The 26,835-nt window shown below is 45.9% G+C and overlaps 1 protein-coding gene across 2 annotated transcripts in view; it reads left to right on the forward strand.

Annotated features, from left to right (window-relative positions):
* Positions 1-26,835, forward strand: part of LOC134535810 (protein pellino) — a 298,764-nt gene that overhangs the window by 207,082 nt on the left and 64,847 nt on the right. For both annotated transcript variants that reach the window (XM_063375094.1, XM_063375095.1), the window contains exon 4: positions 8,453-8,554. In XM_063375094.1, coding sequence (XP_063231164.1) covers positions 8,453-8,554 — 102 coding nt within the window. The remainder of the gene's footprint in view (positions 1-8,452; positions 8,555-26,835) is intronic.

Raw genomic sequence — 26,835 nt, forward strand, 5'->3', positions numbered from 1 at the left:
TGCTATTCTTCAGCTCTTCTTTCATCTTCATGTCCTGGCTGTTCTCCTCTCCTTGGCTAATGTCCTCTTCGCAGTGTTCTTCGCTGTTCTCTTCACTGTTCTCTTGACTGGTCTCCTCTTGGCAGGTCTCCTCTTCGCTGGTCTTCTCTTCGCTAGTCTTCTCTTCGCTAGTCTTCTCTTTGTGGTTCTTCTCATTGTTGTTCTTCTCTTCGCTGTTATTCTCCTGGCCGGTCTTCTGTTCGCTGTTCTTCTCTTCTATGCTTATCTTCAATTCGGTCTTCATTTCATTATTTACTTCTTCCTGGCCATTCTTCATTTCATCCTGACCCTTTATTTCCTCCTGTCCCTTCTTCATTTCCTCTAGGCTATTATTTGACCCGCTCTTCTTTTCTTCATGGTGGTTCTTACTCTCCTTCCTTCCACTCTTCATTTCTTCCGTAGAGTTCTTCATACTGGTTATCCATGCCCTCATGTCATTCACCATTTCTTCCACGATAACCCTTATCTTCCTGATATCTTCTACATTTAACTCTTCAGCAGCCATCTCTTTCTAAAGCATTTACTAATTAATCAACCTAAATAATTTTTTTCTAATACTGTTCTTAATTTTAAATGACTTAGACGAACCTTCTAATTAAAATAACAATAACTCTATTACATTCAAGACTATCACTGACTACAGTAAACTCAAACTAGCTCTAGAAAATTACAAATTCACTGAAGTTCTAAATGCTAACTTTACTCTCAAATAACTAAATCCTATTTCTTAACTTTATTCTAATAAAACTGAATCCTAAATCTATTAATTAGGGCTATCCCACTTCTGACACCAAAATGTTACGATTTACCTGCGGGGGTTCGTAAAGGATAGCCCAATAAATTAATAGATTTTATTCCACACACACACAGTTTTATTTATTACTACTACTTGCCACTTACAAATAATCTTCTAAATTGGCAGATAATTAATTACACGTAAAGAAATGTCAATTCCCCAGTCACTCGTTTCACACACCTCGCTGGGCCGCACCTCTGGCGCAACTCTCGCCGCAGCACCCCTCGTGGGTCTCCGCCGCGGGACTCCGTCGCCGCACTCCGCCGCCGCCGTCACACCCTTCGCCGAGATCCCACACGACGACTCGCTCGCCACTTCACTCGGGACTCCGCCGCGCCCGCGACTCTATCGCCCGGAAACTCCCGACTCCACTGAACTCACTCACTCCCTGCCCTGGAACCTTCGTCCAAGGACTTCGCCACTCTGCCGCACCTGCGGCACTATCGCCCGGAAACTCCGCCGCGGGAGAACTCCCCACTCAGACTCTCTCTCTAACTCACTGACTGACTCGAAGGTCGGCCCAACCTCCTTAAATAGCCCTTGGGTTCCCATCCAGAACAATCGGGCATGTCTCCGAGATATCTCGCGACCTTCGCCGTCGAAATGCCCAGAAACGCGTCGTGAGTCCTCGAAGGACGCGGTGGCTGCTCTAAGAACGCCGATAAAGGCGTCTGAGTCATTTTATTCCGCAGTGCGGCCTCTTTTAAGTAACCCGATCTGAGGCAGGTGCGCGCTGCGACGGTCAGGATGTAGCGAGATAGTACGACACGAGATACCAGGGAGAGGATGCAGGTGGAAGGGGGCGCAGACAGGCCGAACGAGCGCGGCGACGCCAGCACTGCAGCCAAGCGCGATCGTAACAATACTATACTTTAGAGCTTCCTAATTTGTTTCCATGGAAATGCAGCGGTAGAGAGAAGTTTCTCTTTCAACAAAGATTTTTTGGTTGAAAATCTTCAAGAGAAACCTGTTGTAGCTCAGAGATAGGTTCGTCACCATATATTTTCACTTCCAGGTGACAATTTTATTTTTAGAATAATACGTTTTGGACTAGTAAGAGTACTTACAACTCATATTGTGTAATATTGCAGTACCATTAATATACTTTACTCAACTATTTTATGTATTGATTCATTTGTTTTCAGAGTGCGTTTCTTCTCTCGCTCATCAATTAACAATTTGTGTGTGTGTGTGTGTGTGGGGGGGGGGATATTTAATGCCTCAATGAAGGAAGACATTAAATGAAAAAGAACGAACAGGACGAGGTGTTGAATACAAGAAAAAGAGCAGCACACGAAATTAAGTTACTCGAAATGAAAAAGGAAAAAAAAAAAATGGATTGAAGAGAAAAAAAAGAAGTATTAGAAATAGAGATGGAAATAAAAAAAACTATAGAAAAGTGTATATACAGTATTTAGTGCCAGTAATTAACCTACTGTAAAATATTTAAGACTATATTCAAAACCTTGAAAAATTTTGTGTACCCAGTTAAAAAAAATTAATGCATAATACTTTTTTTAGGTCGAGAAGAATTTTTTAAAGGTCCCCAAAAGTCCCTAAAAAGTCACTGATTTTTGCTGTTGGGACCTAGTAGACACCCTGTAATGACAGTGACGCCAGCCTCCGAGGCAGTGAAGTGAAGAGGGTGAGTGACCCTTTGGTGAGCGATAACGGGCGACGAGAGACGGGCTAAGTGTGCGGAGACTGGTGCATCGGGCCTGTGGTGGGTGTGCGGTGGACGAGTGAGTAGTGCCAGGTGAGCGGTAACACGTGAGTAGTCGTGAGAGCCGCCGTAGAGCCGAGCTCCAGTGCGGTCAGTGAAAGAGCAATGAATTCGTGGATAGACGGTTTTAATTCAATAGTGTAAACATCATGTAGTAATTAAAACTGTGGTTAATTATTTGGGCTATTCTTTTCGAACCATTTTTCCCACTCGTAACAAAACGTATCATTAGCAGTGTTATCCGATAACAGGAAGCTAAAAGGTCAAATCACCCCCTCACCTAATAAATATATTATTTTGGTAAATATGCCATGACTGTTGGTATGTTTTTACTTTGTGTGGTATACATTTACAAATGAAGGCATTAATTTACCACAACTGCCAATTAAATTCTTTGATTCTTTTAGTAAGTAGGTAAACTCTGTAACACTGAACATGTTAATTTGTTTTTTTTTTATTCTAGCTGTTAAAAATGTGTACTTAGGAGCTATTTTTAATATGATTAGTTTTTTATGATCAATTCTAATGATACGAGTGAAGTAGTGGAGTATCGAACCCATGACCTTCTGGTTAACAGTCTAGTCCAAACCTCTCGTTCATCTTGCACACTAATATAATTAATTAAAAGGAATAACACTTTCTTTACTTAGTGTGAATTAAATGGGTTTTTAATCAGTATGAGTTGTGAAATAATTTTCTTTTGCGATTCCTTGCTGGTTATAAATTTACTCGACAAAATATTATGCACTTTGCAAGGACGTAAATTTCTATACACAAATAGATTGCGCTGACAAAAAACGTAATTAGAGAATTTGATTAATTCAACATTTGTTTGAATAATTTCATATACCTAGCCTATACATCCAAACGCTTTATTTAACATTTTAACTATTTAAATTAAATACGTATATTTGTGTATTGTTACCGAAGACTTCAGGACTTTTAGGTAGATTTCAAAAAAAATATTACCAATTGTAGCCGTTGCTATGGTGTGACTTTCGGAAATTTTTATTTAGTTTTTCGTTTCATGGTCCATAAACCCTAAAACCATCGTCTACTAATAAGTGTGTGTGTGTGTATATATATTTATCTCAATAAAAAAATTTTGGACACGATAACTGTCGCAATTTTTCACAAATCACTTCCAAACTGATACATAAAATCTAGTAGTGGAAAATCTCGGTCGAGTTCGTTAATGGGCAATATCCGATGGAAGGGGTAGAAATGGGGAAAGTTGAGCGCAATCGCAGCCAAACTATTTGAATACGTAAATAATTTCACCTGGACATAATATTGGCCGTAGATGCTTGCAAACACACAGGCACACACGCGCGGAGTAAAGTTGTGAATTGTGCTCGGAGGAGAAGCAGGAACTGTTTGAAGATAATGGATCGGCGCACGCAGGACAACCATTATTTACAATTTCTCCAGACGTCGTGAACACGAAATGGCACGGTATGAGTAAAAAAACCGCTCTAATATCGGCGAAATTTTCGGTCACCGTTATTTATGGAAAGAGGATTAATTTGTTTCGAGTCGATGTTTGAAATACTGATACCTACTTCGAATATGAAAAGACCCTGAAAATTATACTGAACGATTACAAATGCTTAGGGAGGAATAACTGGTGTGTTTATCTTCCATATTTTATTTCCGGGCGATGACGGGGGGGGGGGGGGGGGGGGGGGGGGTTGATTGTTCACAGCTCTCGTTTACATTTTTGTGACCTCAACGGTGGCGAGCCAAAAAAAAAAACGGGAAAGGGGGGGGGGGGGTACAATGGTAATGGCGAAATCCAAAGTTTATTTGACTACTTGCTAACATAGTTGGCTAGGTTTTTACATGCTTTATATTAGCTTCACCTGTATGTTTGTCTGTCCGTCTGTAACTCTTTCGACTAAGAGTGAGTGGCTCATCACTGTAAAATGTCCCACCAATTTCATTACGTTCGTTAGCCGAGCGGTCTAAGGCACGCGACTTCTGTGACGTCAGCTTTCGGATTCAGCGATCGTGGGTTCTACTCCCGGCCACGCCGGAAAAAAAAAATGTTTTTTTTTTTTTCCCCCCCCGGTAAATTCTAAGATTATATCCATACATCTAACTGTAAATGATTCGGAGAGACTTTACCATTTCTTTGTGACGTTGCAACTCCAAATAGTTATTTCAGATGGTAATAGGTAGTGTCGGTAACTCATTTCCCGATGATAATTATACATAAATATAGTTTAAAAAACTAAAAAAACATGCTTTTAAAGAATATCAAACTAAAAAGTTAAAAATAAATATAGTTTAAAAAACTAAAGAAACATAATTTTAAAGATTATCAAACTAAAATGTAAAAAATAATTTTAAAATAATTTATGACAATAGTATATAAGCAATACTAGTATAAATGAGAAAAAAGCATGGGGCGCTTAATATACAAAAAAATATGGCACAAAGCGCCTCAAGCTTTTTTCTCATTTATACTAGTATTGCTTATATACTATTGTCATAAATTAAATTTTAAAATTATTTTTTACTTTTTAGTTTGATAATCTTTAAAAGCATGTTTATTTAGTTTTTTAAACTATATTTATTTTTGTAGTGTTAGCATTATGCAGTGGACTATATCATAATTTCCACTTGTACGGCTTGCCCAGTGGTCAGCTGCTAGTGCGAGGTCTCCAGTTCAGTCCCAGGCCCTGGCGAGCGGGTAGTTACCCGGACAGGGATGTTGTGTCGAGCAGCGAGGCTGAAGGCTGACAGGAGACTCCTGTCAGCAGCACCAGGGAGCTGGTGTTGCTGTATGCACGTGACTTGATGTAAGCTTTTGGACATACGCCATTGCTAAGCACATGTATGTCAAGAAAACTACAAAAAACCCAAAAGACAAAAACACACATTAAGCCAAATTTTGCTTAAGCTGACCACCGGGCAAGCCGTGCAAGTGGAAATTATGTTGAGAATAATTTGAACGGGCGTAGTCCACTGCATAATGCTAACACTACAAAAAAAAACCTAACCAACTATGCTAGCAAGTAGTTAAATAAACTTTGGATTTCGCCATTACCATTGTCCCCCCTCCCGTTTTTTCCCCCCCCCCCCCCCCCCCTCTTTCCTCACACGGCAATAAAATCTGGAAGATAAACACACCAGTTATTCCCTAAGCATTTGCCATCGTTCAGTATAATTTTCAGGGTCTTTTTAAAATTTTGAATAGTTTATGTTTTTGTCTCTTGGGTTTTTTGTAGTTTTCTTCTACAGAGATACATGTGCTTAGCAATGGCGTATGTCCAAAAGCTTACTGCATCAAGTCATGCACTCCCATTGCACAAATCTTTCAAAGATATGCTCGTGTTCTGGTGCGACGACCTTCAGGGTCCGTGGCCACACGTGCTCGGAAGCTGTGGCGGCGCGCTGTCATCGGGCCACACGTGGATAAACAACTCATTGCTTATGAAGCTTCATCGTTGGTTTTCACGCCCGCATTTCTAACCTAACTCTGGCTCTTGGGTTAAGTCCACGCCCGAGGGAATCGTGAATCTGCCCGACGTTTCGGCTTTGCCGTGCTGCAGCAATCTTCAAGGGCGATTAACATGGTGTTATGGTATACTGTAGGAGGTTATATGGCGCCTAAGGCGCGCGTCGAAAAATGATGAATATAACAAACACTTTAATATATACGCATTTTTTTATTAACAATTCAATTAATTTTAATATTGTGCAAATGAAAATAATTTCTGATTATATGTGTATATATGAAATGATAAAATAAAATATTTAACTAACATGTATAATTATATATATACAGTATAAATATAAAGTGCATCTGTTATATTAATCGATAATTAAAGCAACAAGAAATGGTGACCACAAAAGAATATAATATAAAAATACTTGACTACAAAAAAGTAAATCAACGAAATAATTTCGGGCATACAAACAATTATTTTATACATGAAAGTTAAAAATATCAAAATATTCCCAGTGTCACAGACTTGGATTTCCAAAAAAAGGAAAACATTTTCGCCGTTTTTCGTTTACAGCTAAACTTTCAGAGATATAAACCTTTTTACTAATAATAAGCATATTTAGTGTAAGGCGCGGTTGAAAAATGCTGAATATAACAAACACTTTATTCTGTGCTATTAACCAATAAGTTTAACATCACGAAATTTAGTGACAAAAAAAATAAATATAATATAATAATTCGAAAGGGCTTAATTACAAAAAAAAAACAAATCAGACTAAATCGTTTTTGCGCATACAAATTACATACATATATATACATAAAAAACTAAAACATCAACGGGTTTTTAATAATATTTTACACTTCAAAGACAGAAGCATATTTAAACAATATAAACGTAGGTTTTCGAAGGAGCGTAAGTACAAAAATAAAAATATCATCGAAAGATTATCAGTGACACGAAGTTAGATTTCCAAAAAAGGAAAATGTTCACCGTATTTCGTTTAGAACTAAATTTTCTGAGATACAAGCTATTTTATTAATTATAAGCATAGTTATTTGTAAGGCGCCTAATGATGAATATAACAAACACTTTAATTTAATAATTAAGACGTGTTCCACTTGTGTAGCTATATTTCAAATTTGACTCTTTTTTTACACTTCCATATTCTATTTTATACACTTTTATATGGAATAGGCAAATATTTGTGCTTCATGATAAGGCTTGTCTCCAAAGTATGCATATCTTTTTTGGCGTTACCGAGTCATTGAGTGAGTAATGAGCGTAACTATATAGGATTGTTTATATAGCCGCGCTGTAATTGGTCCCTGTGGTAAGCCGTGATTGGATGATGGCCTGGCTAATCAGGATTAGTAGAAGCTTAGTTTCTCCATGTTCATGGAATCTGCAACTCTCACCCCATACAAACAATCTGTCTATTCAGTAGACTCATCCTCATTGGTCAGGTCGTCATCCAGTCATGACAGTCCATATGGACCAATTACCAGGGTGTCTTCAGATTACGATAGTCCGAAAAGTCACGGAAAATTAAGGAAAATGAAGAACAGGTCATGAAAGTCCCCCGAAATAAACATTAACTATTTCCAGCAGCTGTTTGCTAATTAATTAATTTGCATTATTTGTACACTTCAGTTTATTATTACACATTAAATATAAATAGTGGGAGTCTGTCCACTGAAATCATGTGGCAATTACCTCTGTAAAGATGTTAGCTCTAACACAAAAATTGATACTTTCCTGCGAGAAGTATATTTATTTTGTATAATGTTTAATTTTGTGGTATATATAAAAATGTCGCGGTGATATAAAAATGTAAGAAAACTTTGTCAAAAGGTCTGATTAAGTTCTGACATTGGTTAAGCAGGCATTTGCAGACATCCTGATTACATCTGGGTATCTGCAATTGCCTGATTAACTCACAACTTAAACCGATAGGTCTAGACGTATGAAGTGTTGCATAGGAGTTCCTTATATAACGTAGGTAAGTATGTACTAAGAAAATATTTTTGAAAATTCATCCCCTAAGAGGGTTTAATAAGTGTTGAAAGTTGTATGGAAGTTTGTAATTTTTGAAGTTGGAAATATGGAAATTGGTGTTCACTCTTCTGTTTATAATGAAAGTGAGTTGTAACAGTATTTTTGGTGATTCATCAAACAAATGAGGAGCAAATACTTTACCATCGGGCACACTGATAGTATATTAATAATATGCCTGAACACCATGCCTTATATTACTAATGATCCTTGAAGACTACTGCATCATTTTTATACGTTAAAAAAATAGTGTAAGTCATGCGGAAGAAGCTGGGATCGTGTAAGGTCGAAATTCGCTTCGCTGGCCACCACAACATCGCGATGTTCTGTTCAGCCACGTCCTCCACCAGACACTTGCACCGGTGACCGGGTGTGTTGTTGTTTCAGGCCATACTGGACTCGAAGCAGCACTCCATCTCGTACACGCTGACAAGAAACCAGGCCATTATCGTCGAGTACCAGAAGGACGAGAACACTGACATGTTCCAGGTAAGGGCTTAGCAGTCCGTCGGTTCATTTGTGTCTCGATTTTTTTCTTCTCGATTTAGTCACTATCACTGTCAAAAAAAAAACTACCTATATGGACAAAGTAAGTAAACACCCTTAAGAAATTCTGATCAGTTTAATTGAAGTGGAACCTGTTTACAACCGGTAGGTTAAGTGGAGGCGTTGATGTCATCAGAGCGAAACGAAAAATGTAACGATCAATAAGAGAATGTTGTAACTGCATTGCTATTAGGCACCATCTATGTTCTTTTTTATTTTTTCTATGGTGATACCGAGCAATTGGGTGTAACGAGGCTTTTGGCTGCGGATACGTCAATTCCACATAACACACATTATTCTGAAGCCTCTTGACGCTACGAGGAACGGAATATTCGAGTTTATGTACATTTTAAGAAAACTCTTAACATAACCTGTAATTTTACTCTACCAAAGTCCCTCGAATCGCGATTTTGTGTGTCATATTTTAGGTATCAAGTTATTTTCAGAAGCAAAAAAATACCTCTCAGCAGAAGCGTTATCTGCAGCGTCGTCAGTGAAGTTGACGTAGAACTACAACCAGTCTGCGCAGCTTTTCTTACTACACGCGTGGCGGCCACGCACCCATTAACTTTTTGTACCAAAGTTCTGCCCTTCGTCCTACAGCTGGGCGCATTGCTCTCTTGAGATGTCGAATGTTTGAAATACGTTCTTCAAAGTAATTGCCGCCTGAGAATGAAGTTGTGTTGTTCTTTATGTATTCTGTGTTTCCTTCTCTGCTACAGTATGTTAGCATTTAGCAGTATGGTCATTTTTATACCTGCGAGAATGAGGGTAACAAATATAAAGCAGGTTTTGGTGATCCACGCTATAGTAATTACAAAGCTCTCTAACCCACCACCTTTTTCGTTCAGATATTGATTCTACTATAATTTTATGTTTCAAGTAGTGGTGATTTTTCTCTTTTCTTTTTCGTTTGCTGTGCGGTTGTAGAGGTACATTTCTTTTCGTCCTACATCACAAGTTTCGAAGTGCGTTTGTAATGTGTTCATTAAGGCCATGAAATATCGTAGCCGCTAGCAAAAAATCGTGGCAACTCGAGATGGTTTCATATTACTCTGAGTTAGCTGTACACTGGAGAGATAGTTTAATAGTACGCAGTGCGCTTGAAAACTTTTCGTAAACTTGACCAAAAAACATTTACTATACTTATAAGAAATGTTATAAGATAATATCTCATCTTCGCTGATCTGTGAACTTGAGAAATCGAAAATTGTATGCCAAGTTTTGACTTGTCGGCAACAAATTGCATAAAAATTAATGCTCTGTTTAAACGTCTATAAATTGAATTTTGAACTGGCAGTCATTTAAATTGAAAGATTCAGCGTGGTAGTAGCGGCACACTAATTTTCTAACACTTGCACACGGGCCCGATAAAACGCGCCTCAAAATAATCGCATCAAAATTACCAGCATGAGGTTTATAGAAGAAGACGTCCTCACAAACATTTACAAACACAAGACCAAAAGAAGAAAATTGTAATTGGTAAGTCAATCTTATGCAATCAATATGAAATCAAAGGATAAATAATAAAATACTTATTTAAAAACATTTATTATAATTCAGTAGTAATGAACTATTTAGAGAGACGTGTTTGAGAAACAGTAGGTACGCGCCGCCGTGAACAGGACCCATATACAGCACTGTGTGCAGTCACTGGGCCAGTGACGACGGCAACACTGTATCTGGCGGGAGGGCCAGCTGCCAGTCATGCAGTCACTGGGCCAGCGACGACGGCAACACTGTATCTGGCGGGAGGGCCAGCTGCCAGTCATGCAGTCACTGGGCCAGTGACGACGGAAACACTGTATCTGGCGGGAGGGCCAGCTGCCAGTCATGCAGTCACTAGGCCAAGTGACGACGGCAACACTGTATCTGACGGAAGGGCCAGCTTCCAGTCACGCAGTCACTGGGCCAGTGACGACGGCAACACTGTATCTGACGGAAGGGCCAGCTGCCAGTCATGCAGTCACTGGGCCAGTGCCGACGGCAACACTGTATCTGGCGGGAGGACCAGCTGCCAGTCATGCAGTCACTGGGCCAGCGACGGCGACAACACTGTATCTGGCGGGAGGGCCAGCTGCCAGTCATGCAGTCACTGGACCAGTGACGACGGCAACACTGTATTTGGCGGGAGGGCCAGCTGCCAGTCATGCAGTCACTGGGCCAGTGACGACGGCAACACTGTATTTGGCGGGAGGGCCAGCTGCCAGTCATGCAGTCACTGGGCCAGTGACGACGGCAACACTGTATCTGACGGAAGGGCCAGCTGCCAGTCATGCAGTCACTGGGCCAGTGCCGACGGCAACACTGTATCTGGCGGAAGGGCCAGCTGCCAGTCATGCAGTCACTGGGCCAGTGCCGAAGGCAACACTGTATCTGGCGGGAGGGCCAGCTGCCAGTCATGCAGTCACTGGGCCAGTGCCGACGGCAACACTGTATCTGGCGGGAGGGCCAGCTGCCAGTATTGCAGTCACTGGGCCAGTGACGACGGCAACACTGTATCTGACGGAAGGGCCAGCTGCCAGTCATGCAGTCACTGGGCCAGTGCCGACGGCAACACTGTATCTGGCGGGAGGACCAGCTGCCAGTCATGCAGTCACTGGGCCAGCGACGGCGACAACACTGTATCTGGCGGGAGGGCCAGCTGCCAGTCATGCAGTTACTGGGCCAGTGCCGACGGCAACACTGTATTTGGCGGGAGGGCCAGCTGCCAGTCATGCAGTCACTGGGCCAGTGACGACGGCAACACTGTATTTGGCGGGAGGGCCAGCTGCCAGTCATGCAGTCACTGGGCCAGTGCCGACGGCAACACTGTATCTGACGGAAGGGCCAGCTGCCAGTCATGCAGTCACTGGGCCAGTGCCGACGGCAACACTGTATCTGGCGGGAGGGCCAGCTGCCAGTCATGCAGTCACTGGGCCAGTGCCGACGGCAACACTGTATCTGGCGGGAGGGCCAGCTGCCAGTCATGCAGTCACTGGGCCAGTGCCGACGGCAACACTGTATCTGGCGGAAGGGCCAGCTGCCAGTCATGCAGTCACTGGGCCAGTGCCGACGGCAACACTGTATCTGGCGGGAGGGCCAGCTGCCAGTCATGCAGTCACTGGGCCAGTGCCGACGGCAACACTGTATCTGGCGGAAGGGCCAGCTGCCAGTCATGCAGTCACTGGGCCAGTGCCGACGGCAACACTGTATCTGGCGGAAGGGCCAGCTGCCAGTCATGCAGTCACTGGGCCAGTGCCGACGGCAACACTGTATCTGGCGGAAGGGCCAGCTGCCAGTCATGCAGTCACTGGGCCAGTGCCGACGGCAACACTGTATCTGGCGGAAGGGCCAGCTGCCAGTCATGCAGTCACTGGGCCAGTGACGACGGCAACACTGTATCTGGCGGGAGGACCAGCTGCCAGTATTGCAGTCACTGGGCCAGTGACGACGGCAACACTGTATCTGACGGAAGGGCCAGCTGCCAGTCATGCAGTCACTGGGCCAGTGCCGACGGCAACACTGTATCTGGCGGGAGGACCAGCTGCCAGTCATGCAGTCACTGGGCCAGCGACGGCGACAACACTGTATCTGGCGGGAGGGCCAGCTGCCAGTCATGCAGTCACTGGGCCAGTGCCGACGGCAACACTGTATTTGGCGGGAGGGCCAGCTGCCAGTCATGCAGTCACTGGGCCAGTGCCGACGGCAACACTGTATTTGGCGGGAGGGCCAGCTGCCAGTCATATAGTCACTGGGCCAGTGACGACGGCAACACTGTATCTGACGGAAGGGCCAGCTGCCAGTCATGCAGTCACTGGGCCAGTGCCGACGGCAACACTGTATCTGGCGGGAGGGCCAGCTGCCAGTCATGCAGTCACTGGGCCAGTGCCGACGGCAACACTGTATCTGGCGGGAGGGCCAGCTGCCAGTCATGCAGTCACTGGGCCAGTGACGACGGCAACACTGTATCTGGCGGGAGGGCCAGCTGCCAGTCATGCAGTCACTGGGCCAGTGCCGACGGCAACACTGTATCTGGCGGAAGGGCCAGCTGCCAGTCATGCAGTCACTGGGCCAGTGCCGACGGCAACACTGTATCTGGCGGGAGGACCAGCTGCCAGTATTGCAGTCACTGGGCCAGTGACGACGGCAACACTGTATCTGGCGGGAGGACCAGCTGCCAGTATTGCAGTCACTGGGCCAGTGACGACGGCAACACTGTATCTGACGGAAGGGCCAGCTGCCAGTCATGCAGTCACTGGGCCAGTGCCGACGGCAACACTGTATCTGGCGGGAGGACCAGCTGCCAGTCATGCAGTCACTGGGCCAGCGACGGCGACAACACTGTATCTGGCGGGAGGGCCAGCTGCCAGTCATGCAGTTACTGGGCCAGTGCCGACGGCAACACTGTATCTGGCGGGAGGACCAGCTGCCAGTCATGCAGTCACTGGGCCAGCGACGGCGGCAACACTGTATCTGGCGGGAGGGCCAGCTGCCAGTCATGCAGTCACTGGGCCAGTGACGACGGCAACACTGTATCTGGCGGGAGGGCCAGCTGCCAGTCATGCAGTCACTGGGCCAGTGACGACGGAAACACTGTATCTGGCGGGAGGGCCAGCTGCCAGTCATGCAGTCACTGGGCCAGCGACGGCGACAACACTGTATCTGGCGGGAGGGCCAGCTGCCAGTCATGCAGTCACTGGGCCAGCGACGGCGACAACACTGTATCTGGCGGGAGGACCAGCTGCCAGTCATGCAGTCACTGGGCCAGCGACGGCGACAACACTGTATTTGGCGGGAGGACCAGCTGCCAGTCATGCAGTCACTGGGCCAGTGCCGACGGCAACACTGTATCTGGCGGGAGGGCCAGCTGCCAGTCATGCAGTCACTGGGCCAGTGCCGACGGCAACACTGTATCTGGCGGGAGGGCCAGCTGCCAGTATTGCAGTCACTGGGCCAGTGACGACGGCAACACTGTATCTGACGGAAGGGCCAGCTGCCAGTCATGCAGTCACTGGGCCAGTGCCGACGGCAACACTGTATCTGGCGGGAGGACCAGCTGCCAGTCATGCAGTCACTGGGCCAGCGACGGCGACAACACTGTATCTGGCGGGAGGGCCAGCTGCCAGTCATGCAGTCACTGGGCCAGTGCCGACGGCAACACTGTATTTGGCGGGAGGGCCAGGTGCCAGTCATGCAGTCACTGGGCCAGTGACGACGGCAACACTGTATTTGGCGGGAGGGCCAGCTGCCAGTCATGCAGTCACTGGGCCAGTGCCGACGGCAACACTGTATCTGACGGAAGGGCCAGCTGCCAGTCATGCAGTCACTGGGCCAGTGCCGACGGCAACACTGTATCTGGCGGGAGGGCCAGCTGCCAGTCATGCAGTCACTGGGCCAGTGCCGACGGCAACACTGTATCTGGCGGGAGGGCCAGCTGCCAGTCATGCAGTCACTGGGCCAGTGCCGACGGCAACACTGTATCTGGCGGAAGGGCCAGCTGCCAGTCATGCAGTCACTGGGCCAGTGCCGACGGCAACACTGTATCTGGCGGGAGGGCCAGCTGCCAGTCATGCAGTCACTGGGCCAGTGCCGACGGCAACACTGTATCTGGCGGAAGGGCCAGCTGCCAGTCATGCAGTCACTGGGCCAGTGCCGACGGCAACACTGTATCTGGCGGAAGGGCCAGCTGCCAGTCATGCAGTCACTGGGCCAGTGCCGACGGCAACACTGTATCTGGCGGAAGGGCCAGCTGCCAGTCATGCAGTCACTGGGCCAGTGCCGACGGCAACACTGTATCTGGCGGAAGGGCCAGCTGCCAGTCATGCAGTCACTGGGCCAGTGACGACGGCAACACTGTATCTGGCGGGAGGACCAGCTGCCAGTATTGCAGTCACTGGGCCAGTGACGACGGCAACACTGTATCTGACGGAAGGGCCAGCTGCCAGTCATGCAGTCACTGGGCCAGTGCCGACGGCAACACTGTATCTGGCGGGAGGACCAGCTGCCAGTCATGCAGTCACTGGGCCAGCGACGGCGACAACACTGTATCTGGCGGGAGGGCCAGCTGCCAGTCATGCAGTCACTGGGCCAGTGCCGACGGCAACACTGTATTTGGCGGGAGGGCCAGCTGCCAGTCATGCAGTCACTGGGCCAGTGCCGACGGCAACACTGTATTTGGCGGGAGGGCCAGCTGCCAGTCATGCAGTCACTGGGCCAGTGACGACGGCATCACTGTATCTGACGGGAGGGCCAGCTGCCAGTCATGCAGTCACTGGGCCAGTGCCGACGGCAACACTGTATCTGGCGGGAGGGCCAGCTGCCAGTCATGCAGTCACTGGGCCAGTGACGACGGCAACACTGTATCTGGCAGGAGGGCCAGCTGCCAGTCATGCAGTCACTGGGCCAGTGACGACGGCAACACTATCTGGCGGGAGGGCCAGCTGCCAGTCATGCAGTCACTGGGCCAGTGCCGACGGCAACACTGTATCTGGCGGGAGGGCCAGCTGCCAGTCATGCAGTCACTGGGCCAGTGCCGACGGCAACACTGTATCTGGCGGGAGGACCAGCTGCCAGTATTGCAGTCACTGGGCCAGTGACGACGGCAACACTGTATCTGGCGGGAGGACCAGCTGCCAGTATTGCAGTCACTGGGCCAGTGACGACGGCAACACTGTATCTGACGGAAGGGCCAGCTGCCAGTCATGCAGTCACTGGGCCAGTGCCGACGGCAACACTGTATCTGGCGGGAGGACCAGCTGCCAGTCATGCAGTCACTGGGCCAGCGACGGCGACAACACTGTATCTGGCGGGAGGGCCAGCTGCCAGTCATGCAGTTACTGGGCCAGTGCCGACGGCAACACTGTTTCTGGCGGGAGGACCAGCTGCCAGTCATGCAGTCACTGGGCCAGCGACGGCGGCAACACTGTATCTGGCGGGAGGGCCAGCTGACAGTCATGCAGTCACTGGGCCAGTGACGACGGCGACACTGTATCTGGCGGGAGGGCCAGCTGCCAGTCATGCAGTCACTGGGCCAGTGACGACGGAAACACTGTATCTGGCGGGAGGGCCAGCTGCCAGTCATGCAGTCACTGGGCCAGCGACGGCGACAACACTGTATCTGGCGGGAGGGCCAGCTGCCAGTCATGCAGTCACTGGGCCAGCGACGGCGACAACACTGTATCTGGCGGGAGGGCCAGCTGCCAGTCATGCAGTCACTGGGCCAGCGACGGCGACAACACTGTATCTGGCGGGAGGACCAGCTGCCAGTCATGCAGTCACTGGGCCAGCGACGGCGACAACACTGTATTTGGCGGGAGGACCAGCTGCCAGTCATGCAGTCACTGGGCCAGCGACGACGGCAACACTGTATCTGGCGGGAGGGCCAGCTGCCAGTCATGCAGTCACTGGGCCAGTGACGACGGCAACACTGTATCTGGCGGGAGGGCCAGCTGCCAGTCATGCAGTCACTGGGCCAGTGACGACGGCAACACTGTATCTGGCGGGAGGGCCAGCTGCCAGTCATGCAGTCACTGGGCCAGTGCCGACGGCAACACTGTATCTGGCGGGAGGGCCAGCTGCCAGTCATGCAGTCACTGGGCCAGTGACGACGGCAACACTGTATCTGACGGAAGGGCCAGCTGCCAGTCATGCAGTCACTGGGCCAGTGACGACGGCAACACTGTGTCTGGCGGGAGGGCCAGCTGCCAGTCATGCAGTCACTGGGCCAGTGACGACGGAAACACTGTATCTGGCGGGAGGGCCAGCTGCCAGTCATGCAGTCACTGGGCCAGTGACGACGGCAACACTGTATCTGACGGAAGGGCCAGCTGCCAGTCATGCAGTCACTGGGCCAGTGACGACGGCAACACTGTATCTGGCGGGAGGGCCAGCTGCCAGTCATGCAGTCACTGGGCCAGTGACGACGGCAACACTGTATCTGACGGAAGGGCCAGCTGCCAGTCATGCAGTCACTGGGCCAGTGACGACGGCAACACTGTATCTGGCGGGAGGGCCAGCTGCCAGTCATGCAGTCACTGGGCCAGTGACGACGGCAACACTGTATCTGACGGAAGGGCCAGCTGCCAGTCATGCAGTCACTGGGCCAGTGACGACGGCAACACTGTATCTGGCGGGAGGGCCAGCTGCCAGTCATGCAGTCACTGGGCCAGTGCCGACGGCAACACTGTATCTGGCGGGAGGGCCAGCTGCCAGTATTGCAGTCACTGGGCCAGTGACGACGGCAACACTGTATCTGACGGAAGGGCCAGCTGCCAGTCATGCAGTCACTGGGCCAGTGCCGACGGCAACACTGTATCTGGCGGGAGGGCCAGCTGCCAGTCATGCAGTCACTGGGCCAGTGACGACGGCAACACTGTATCTGGCGGGAGGGCCAGCTGCCAGTCATGCAGTCACTGGGCCAGTGCCGACGGCAACACTGTATCTGGCGGGAGGGCCAGCTGGCAGTCATGCGGGTCCGAGTGTCACGCACAAGGCCTGCGATGTCGCCTGACACAGCCTGCATGGCGAGGGGGGCTTCTAAAATCGATGGCTGTCCGCCCCTGCAGTTGGTTGCTAGGCGCTCGGAGCGATGACCCGGAAAAGGGGAAGGGGGCGGCTGTGAGGGCCCTCGGGAACACGCGGCGGTGTCGGTCCGAGGGGAGAATGTTCCCTGCTTCACATGCAGACTGATTACTTCTTGCTCAAACTTCCATCATCTGGTTGACGTTCCTTCAGTGTCTTTGTTATAACTGCAATTTTAGTGCTTAACTTAAGACAGTAATTGGTTACGTGGGGTTATGTGAGTGATTATTGCAACGCGGATGATTGATTTGAAACAGTTTCATGGACATACGCCATTACCTCCAGAATGGACAACAAATATGAATACTTTCCACGCCAAAAGTCTTGGCGGCTGGCCGCCCTAGTGACTGGCTGACGTTTACAGAAGTATTGGCTGTTGATCGCTGAAGACGTTCCTGCGGTGATGCATGTTTATATGTATATATATAATGTTAAGATTTTCTTCAAATGTACATAAACTCGAATATTCCGTTCCTCGTTCAGAATAATGTAAGTGATGTGGAATCGACGTATCCGCAGCCAAAAGCCTCGTTACACCCAATTGCTCGGTGTCACCATAGAAAAAAGAAAGAAGAACATAAATGGTGCCTAATAGCAATGCAGTTACAACATTCTCTTATTGATCGTTACACTTTTCGTTTCGCTCTGATGACGTCAACGCCTCCACTTAACCTACCGGTTATATATATATATATGTATATATATATGTATGTATATATACTTTTATATATATATTTCTTGTGTGCTTGTGTATGTCACTGAACTCCTCCTAGACGGCTGGACCGATTTTGATGAAATTTTTTGTGTGAGTTCACGGGGATTCGAGGATGGTTTAGATTCACAATTGGATATTTTATCTCGATTCTGAGTTAAGAAAAAACAAAAAAAAAAAAGGTTTAAAAGCAAAAAAACTAAGCATTGTTGATAATTAGCCTCCATGGCAACGGGCTTTTGCATTGTTGTTGCCTTCTGCGTAACCATGGGAAAGGTTTTTGGTAACGGCAGTGGCGTGCCTAAGAGGAGGGGTATGTATAATGAGAAGATACAAAATGTCCAGCGTAGAAATACTTACCGCCATATCCATATCTCACAAAAAGTACATTTGGGCAGGACAATGTCTGTCGGGTCCGCTAGAAAGATATATAGAGATATATATGTAGAAAGATATATAGAGAGATAGAGATATAAATAGAAAGATAGAGAGAGTTATAGAGATATACATAGAGAGATAGAGAATTAGAGAGATAAAGAGAGATGCTTAGTATACGTTTAAAAAATTACAAAAAAAAAATTGATTGAGGCATTGCAACGCATGCCGGGCATTATCTAGTATATATATATATATATATATATATATATATATATATATATATATATATATATATATATATATATATATATACATATATATAGGCAGCGTTTGCAAATATGACCGCATTGATGATGATTCATTGGTACACGGTTACTCCAGGTGACGCCCCATCGGAGGAAGCGCGGAGCTCCTGGGTTTTTCATGGCGTGGTGATTGTGCGTACATTACATCAAGTCCTAAATCTTGGAAGAATATCATTTTCCACGAGTGAAAACATTCCTTACTCTTTCGAGGATCAAAATCTCTCTACCTTTGGCTCACCAGTCAGGAGCTTGTAACACTTGAGCTAACATATGGCCTATTAACGAGTATTTGTAAGTAGTATATATTGGCCGGTACTAGATCAAGATGCAGGTAGTGGATTGTGATTGTCGGTCGCCATCTTGGATTTGTGACGTCACGGCGGCAAAAATTCCTCAAAATTCCTCAAAATTGACTCAAAATGACTCAAAATTTCCCGTTTTAAGAAAAAAATTCCCGTTTTCGAGGGAAAAATTCCCGTTTCGAGGGAAAATTTCCCGTTTTATTCCTCAAAAATCCCAGCGGCTAGAAATGTCCTGATAGAGGCTTAAGCATCCTTAACTCAAGCCTCAGTTAAGCCTCTATCAGGATGTGACCTTGACCTTTGACCTTGACCCCGACAGACATCTTGGATCCACCATCTTGGATGACGTCATTTCGTTTTCTCGAACATTCCGGCATTGTGTTATCCGCCATTTTTTGAATTATGACGTCATCGTTGCAATTTCCGTTACGGCCGCCATCTTTAAATTTATTATCCAATTTTAATGAAAAAAATTTTTAAAATTATAAAAAATTAAATAATAAAATTTTTAATAAAATATTTAAAAAACAAACATTTACGACACGGAGCTCGGAGTCCTCGGTTCAAACCCGACGAGTGCAAAAAAAATAAAAATGGCGACCGATCCTTCCCCCGCGGTGGCTGCAGGCATACTGACTCCCACCACTTTTTTTTCAAAAGCATATATATCGTCAGGTAGTATGACGTCATGTCCGCCATCTTGTCCTCGTCTGCTGGAAGCCATCATCAGTGTATCGTCGGCGAGAGTGCGCTGACGCCATGTTAGTTTAATTCTTATCCGCTAGAGTGCAGTAATCATTTATTTTTGCTGTGACACCCGACATCTTGTCATTTGGCCGCCATCTTGAAAATCCGTAATTATTTAGCTAGAAGTTCGGGAAAAATTCCAAAATTCATTAAATAAATTTATAATCTATATACTGATTGATTAGGTCGACTAAGGTCCTTGGTACGATCTAGGACGATGCAAAAAAAAATATAACATCAATTTAACATAATAGTAACAGGTTCGAGGAATTAAACACCACAAGTTCTTTTACAAACATAATATTTATTACATAATTTCTATTCTACTACAGGATCATTTGCGAAAGCCAGCAATCTTATAATCATTTAGTTCCGCAGCGGTGTGAAATGACTAATTCTTAGCTCCAATCGGTTTATACTAGACAGAGTCCAGCCAGAACCTTTACAGACATAGTCCACCTCTTCTTGACAGAGTTTCTGGATACCGTTTTTAATAGATTGCTTCACATCGTTAGAACTGTAAATTACTGCAGCCGATGTCTTGAATGCACACTTCTTCACTTTGTCATCGAACGGATATGGCTTTCCATATATACAGTCCAACCACAAGTTATATTTCAAAGGTCCGTTTGTTGCTACATCATCAGTAAGCTGATTGATTATGTCCTCTCTGATATCATCAAGAAAATTACAAATGTCTTTCGACTCACCTAACGTATTTAAATAATAGTAGTCCTTCAATGTTCCACGAAATGCAGACTGCGCCAAGTAGAAGCCATTATCGTTCACTTGTAATGCTCCGTACACAGTCTTAGGTTTAGTTCCATGTTCAGACGTCATAACAATCGGTTGCTTGGCATCTGTTTTCTTGCTTGTACGCTTTCGTGTCTCCAATCTAAAGCGAGCAGTCGAAATTTCTGCAGGTAGTTCAGCAGTAGGAGCACAGACTCCACCTTTACATTTTTTCGCATGATGTCGCAAACTGTCAATTCGAGTAAACCATTTAAGGCACTCATCACATCGAAACTTCATGCGAGAAGGATTCTTCGTGCATTTGCTCCGCTCATGTCTTCGTGCATCATGGGAAAATGCGAACGACGTATCACAGTAGCTGCAAGGATACCGTGGTGATGAAGACGATCCTTTCAGACCCGATCCAGATACAGGCGTTGCAACAGTAGTACCATTTCCAGGCATTCTCTTATGCACATCGATGCATCGTTGTTGCGACGAAACCTTTACTTTCTGCCGCACAGCAGGACCTTTGCATGCCTTCATGTGCGTTTTCATATTATCTTTTCTGGCAAACTGCTTATGACATTTCTCACAAACAAACATTTTACGATATAGGTTCTTACACATTCGCTCGTCTCGTGTCGCCGAGCATTGCTGTTGTTTGAGAAAATATTGTCACAGTAACAGCACCGATGTTCGCTAGTTGTCAAATCAGCATCCATTGAAGTCTCCATCGAGGTCGTATCGTCGATCGTCGTGGTTTCCTGCACATCCAGCTCAGTAGTCATTAAGCTATCTTCTGCTGGTGGTATCACATCTGTTGAAATCTCCTCCAATGTTGACGTCGTCGTCGTTTCCAACGAGGTCTGCTCCACCATTGTCGTCGCTGACGTCAAGGTTCCCGTAGACGATGGTACAACGTCCATCGAGTTCGGCGTTAAAGTCGGTAAAGATGCCATCGAGTTCTCAAGAACAGGAATTACGCGACTTATGCACCAGATGAAATAATATAGATGATCCTCCTTACACCGTCGTCGACAGTAACAAACTGAGCGACCTGCTGTCTAGGACTCGCTTATATACATGCACCGGATGGAATAATACGCTAGTCAAATCAAGAATCATTTACAATAATACTAGAGTCAAAACAACATTAAAAATAGAAGGACCATCAACGAAAAGGCAGCACATTTGGAAGCACCGACAAAGAAAAGGCAGCACCGCCAACGAAAAGGAAGCACATTTGGAAGCACCGACAACGAAAAGGCAGCACCGCCAAAGAAAAGACAGCACATTTGGAAGCACCGACAACGAAAAGGAAGCACCATCAACGAAAAGGCCGCACCGCCAACGAAAAGGAAGCACATTTGGAAGCACCGACAAAGAAAAGGCAGCACCGCCAACGAAAAGGAAGCACATTTGGAAGCACCGACAAAGAAAAGGCAGCACCGACAACGAAAAGGCAGCACCGCCAACGAAAAGGAAGCACATTTGGAAGCACCGACAAAGAAAAGGCAGCACCGCCAACGAAAAGGAAGCACATTTGGAAGCACCGACAACGAAAAGGCAGCACCGCCAAAGAAAAGACAGCACATTTGGAAGCACCGACAACGAAAAGGAAACACCATCAACGAAAAGGCCGCACCGCCAACGAAAAGGAAGCACATTTGGAAGCACCGACAACGAAAAGAATTCTACCCTAATATATTTGGAGCCAAAAGACTTTTGGGACCAAAAGACTGTAGTTGTCAATGACTGATGGAGCCAATGAATAATGGAGCCATTGAATATTGGAGCCAATGAATATTGGAGCCAATGAATATTGGAACCAATGAATATTGCAGTCAATGATTATTGCAGCCAATGAATATTGTAGCCAATGACTATTGGAGCCAATGACTATCGGAGCCAAAAGGCTGATGGAACCTTTTGGAGCAATTCGAGCCAATTGATATTGGAAGCCATGGATATTGGAGTCAATGAATATTGGAGCCAATGAATATTGGAGCCAATGAATATTGGAGTCAATGACAAATTAATGTGCTTCCTTTTCGTCGATGGTGCTGCCTTTTCGTTGTCGGTGCTTCCAAATGTGCTTCCTTTTCGTTGGCGGTGCTGCCTTTTCTTTGTCGGTGCTTCCAAATGTGCTTCCTTTTCGTTGGCGGTGCTGCCTTTTCTTTGTCGGTGTTTCCAAATGTGCTTCCTTTTCGTTGGCGGTGCGGCCTTTTCGTTGATGGTGTTTCCTTTTCTTTGTCGGTGCTTCCAAATGTGCTTCCTTTTCGTTGGCGGTGCTGCCTTTTCTTTGTCGGTGTTTCCAAATGTGCTTCCTTTTCGTTGGCGGTGCGGCCTTTTCGTTGATGGTGTTTCCTTTTCGTTGTCGGTGCTTCCAAATGTGCTGTCTTTTCTTTGGCGGTGCTGCCTTTTCGTTGTCGGTGCTTCCAAATGTGCTTCCTTTTCGTTGGCGGTGCTGCTTTTTCTTTGTCGGTGATTCCAAATGTGCTTCTTTTTCGTTGGCGGTGCTGCCTTTTCTTTGTCGGTGCTTCCAAATGTGCTGCCTTTTCGTTGTCGGTGCTGCCTTTTCTTTGTCGGTGCTTCCAAATGTGCTTCCTTTTCGTTGGCGGTGCTGCCTTTTCTTTGTCGGTGCTTCCAAATGTGCTTCCTTTTCGTTGGCGGTGCGGCCTTTTCGTTGATGGTGCTTCCTTTTCGTTGTCGGTGCTTCCAAATGTGCTGTCTTTTCTTTGGCGGTGCTGCCTTTTCGTTGTCGGTGCTTCCAAATGTGCTTCCTTTTCGTTGGCGTGCTGCCTTTTCTTTGTCGGTGCTTCCAAATGTGCTTCCTTTTCGTTGGCGGTGCTGCCTTTTCTTTGTCGGTGCTTCCAAATGTGCTGCCTTTTCGTTGATGGTCCTTCTATTTTTAATGTTGTTTTGACTCTAGTATTATTGTAAATGATTCTTGATTTGACTAGCGTATTATTCCATCCGGTGCATGTATATAAGCGAGTCCTAGACAGCAGGTCGCTCAGTTTGTTACTGTCGACGACGGTGTAAGGATCATCTAGATTATTTCATCTGGTGCATAAGTCGCGTAATTCCTGTTCTTGAGAACTCGATGGCATCTTTACCGACTTTAACGCCGAACTCGATGGACGTTGTACCATCGTCTACGGGAACCTTGATGTCAGCGACGACAATGGTGGAGCAGACCTCGTTGGCAACGACGACGACGTCAACATTGGAGGAGATTTCAACAGATGTGATACCACCAGCAGAAGATAGCTTAATGACTACTGAGCTGGATGTGCAGGAAACCACGTCGATCGACGATACGACCTCGATGGAGACTTCAATGGATGCTGATTTGACAACTAGCGAACATCGGTGCTGTTACTGCGACAAGATTTTCTCAAACAACAGCAATGCTCGGCGACACGAGAGGAGCGAATGTGTCAAGAACCTATATCGTAAAATGTTTGTTTGTGAGAAATGTCATAAGCAGTTTGCCAGAAAAGATAATATGAAAACGCACATGAAGGCATGCAAAGGTCCTGCTGTGCGGCAGAAAGTAAAGGTTTCGTCGCAACAACGATGCATCGATGTGCATAAGAGAATGCCTGGAAATGGTACTACTGTTGCAACGCCTGTATCTGGATCGGGTCTGAAAGGATCGTCTTCATCACCACGGTATCCTTGCAGCTACTGTGATACGTCGTTCGCATTTTCCCATGATGCACGAAGACATGAGCGGAGCAAATGCACGAAGAATCCTTCTCGCATGAAGTTTCGATGTGATGAGTGCCTTAAATGGTTTACTCGAATTGACAGTTTGCGACATCATGCGAAAAAATGTAAAGGTGGAGTCTGTGCTCCTACTGCTGAACTACCTGCAGAAATTTCGACTGCTCGCTTTAGATTGGAGACACAAAAGCGTACAAGCAAGAAAACAGATGCCAAGCAACCGATTGTTATGACGTCTGAACATGGAACTAAACCTAAGACTGTGTACGGAGCATTACAAGTGAACGATAATGGCTTCTACTTGGCGCAGTCTGCATTTCGTGGAACATTGAAGGACTACTATTATTTAAATACGTTAGGTGAGTCGAAAGACATTTGTAATTTTCTTGATGATATCAGAGAGGACATAATCAATCAGCTTACTGATGATGTAGCAACAAACGGACCTTTGAAATATAACTTGTGGTTGGACTGTATATATGGAAAGCCATATCCGTTCGATGACAAAGTGAAGAAGTGTGCATTCAAGACATCGGCTGCAGTAATTTACAGTTCTAACGATGTGAAGCAAACTGTTAAAAACGGTATCCAGAAACTCTGTCAAGAAGAGGTGGACTATGTCTGTAAAGGTTCTGGCTGGACTCTGTCTAGTATAAACCGATTGGAGCTAAGAATTAGTCATTTCACACCGCTGCGGAACTAAATGATTATAAGATTGCTGGCTTTCGCAAATGATCCTGTAGTAGAATAGAAATTATGTAATAAATATTATGTTTGTAAAAGAACTTGTGGTGTTTAATTCCTCGAACCTGTTACTATTATGTTAAATTGATGTTATATTTTTTTTTGCATCGTCCTAGATCGTACCAAGGACCTTAGTCGACCTAATCAATCAGTATATAGATTATAAATTTATTTAATGAATTTTGGAATTTTTCCCGAACTTCTAGCTAAATAATTACGGATTTTCAAGATGGCGGCCAAATGACAAGATGTCGGGTGTCACAGCAACAATAAATGATTACTGCACTCTAGCGGATAAGAATTAAACTAACATGGCGTCAGCGCACTCTCGCCGACGATACACTGATGATGGCTTCCAGCAGACGAGGACAAGATGGCGGACATGACGTCATACTACCTGACGATATATATGCTTTTGAAAAAAAAGTGGTGGGAGTCAGTATGCCTGCAGCCACCGCGGGGGAAGGATCGGTCGCCATTTTTATTTTTTTTGCACTCGTCGGGTTTGAACCGAGGACTCCGAGCTCCGTGTCGTAAATGTTTGTTTTTTAAATATTTTATTAAAAATTTTATTATTTAATTTTTTATAATTTTAAAAATTATTTTCATTAAAATCGGATAATAAATTTAAAGATGGCGGCCGTAACGGAAATTGCAACGATGACGTCATAATTCAAAAAATGGCGGATAACACAATGCCGGAATGTTCGAGAAAACGAAATGACGTCATCCAAGATGGTGGATCCAAGATGTCCGTCGGGGTCAAGGTCAAAGGTCGTCACATCCTGATAGAGGCTTAACTGAGGCTTGAGTTAAGGATGCTTAAGCCTCTATCAGGACATTTCTAGCCGCTGGGATTTTTGAGGAATAAAACGGGAAATTTTCCCTCGAAACGGGAATTTTTCCCTCGAAAACGGGAAATTTTTTCTTAAAACGGGAAATTTTGAGTCATTTTGAGTCAATTTTGAGGAATTTTGAGGAATTTTTGCCGCCGTGACGTCACAAATCCAAGATGGCGGACCGACAATCACAATCCACTTCCTGCATCCTAATCTAGTACCGGCCAATATATACTACTTTTGTAAAAAATTGTATCAGTATTCATTTAATAATTCATTGTGTTTTGGAGAACTGGTGAGGACAATATTCATATTGTAACTTCGACTAAATTGGATATATTATTTTTACGTATCAATTTGTGTAAGGGAACCTGATATTGAATTGTGTTGTAAGGTAGTCTGGACGTGCGAGAGTGTGTACTCTCATCGTCAGCTCTTGAGTTCGCCGCCCCTCTGGCAGCCGCCGCGCGAGGCATGTTATGTGCTGTTCAGCAGTTCTCCCTGTGGAGGGATAGCCCTGGCGCCGTGTGTTATGTTAGTAGCAAGAATAGAGAAATGATAGTTGCAGAGATGCGCTTAAGACATACTTTAATGGTAGGGTCGCGGCCGCCGGGGGGGGGGGGGGGGGTGTCCTCCGGTTCGAAGCCAGAGAGAGAAGACCATCCACTGACAGAAGCCGTAAAGTGCTTAGACAATAACGTATAGCGTTTATGGAACCGAACAGGCATGCGAGTAGTATCTTGAGTATATCACTCCCCAGACTAACCGATAAGTGCAAGATCCATAGATCCAGAATCCCGCCCAAAACGAGCTTGACCATCCCCCTACCTAATTCCCCCTCATTACCCTTGTCTTCCTTCCTGAGTTCACACTCTGGTGGGGTTAGAACTTCGGATAATTACAGTAAGGGGTCAGGCATGATTATAGAACAAAATATACGCCTGAGGACTTAAATAAAATTTCAGTATGCTGAAATTGTTTCTCTACATTTTAAAAACAGCTCTTCTTTATAATAGGGACTAAATTACACCTGAAAGTTTCATTCTCCTCAGTTATATAACAGAAGCGATGGTACGTTCCGGTGATTGAAATTGTCCCTGTTTCTTGCTACATCTGTTTCCTTGACGTATGTCGTTGACTTTTTTTTTTTTAAGGGATTAGATTTGAT

The sequence above is a fragment of the Bacillus rossius genome, chromosome 10 (assembly GCF_032445375.1).
Source record: "Bacillus rossius redtenbacheri isolate Brsri chromosome 10, Brsri_v3, whole genome shotgun sequence".
In the NCBI taxonomy this organism is placed as follows: Eukaryota; Metazoa; Arthropoda; class Insecta; order Phasmatodea; family Bacillidae; genus Bacillus; species Bacillus rossius.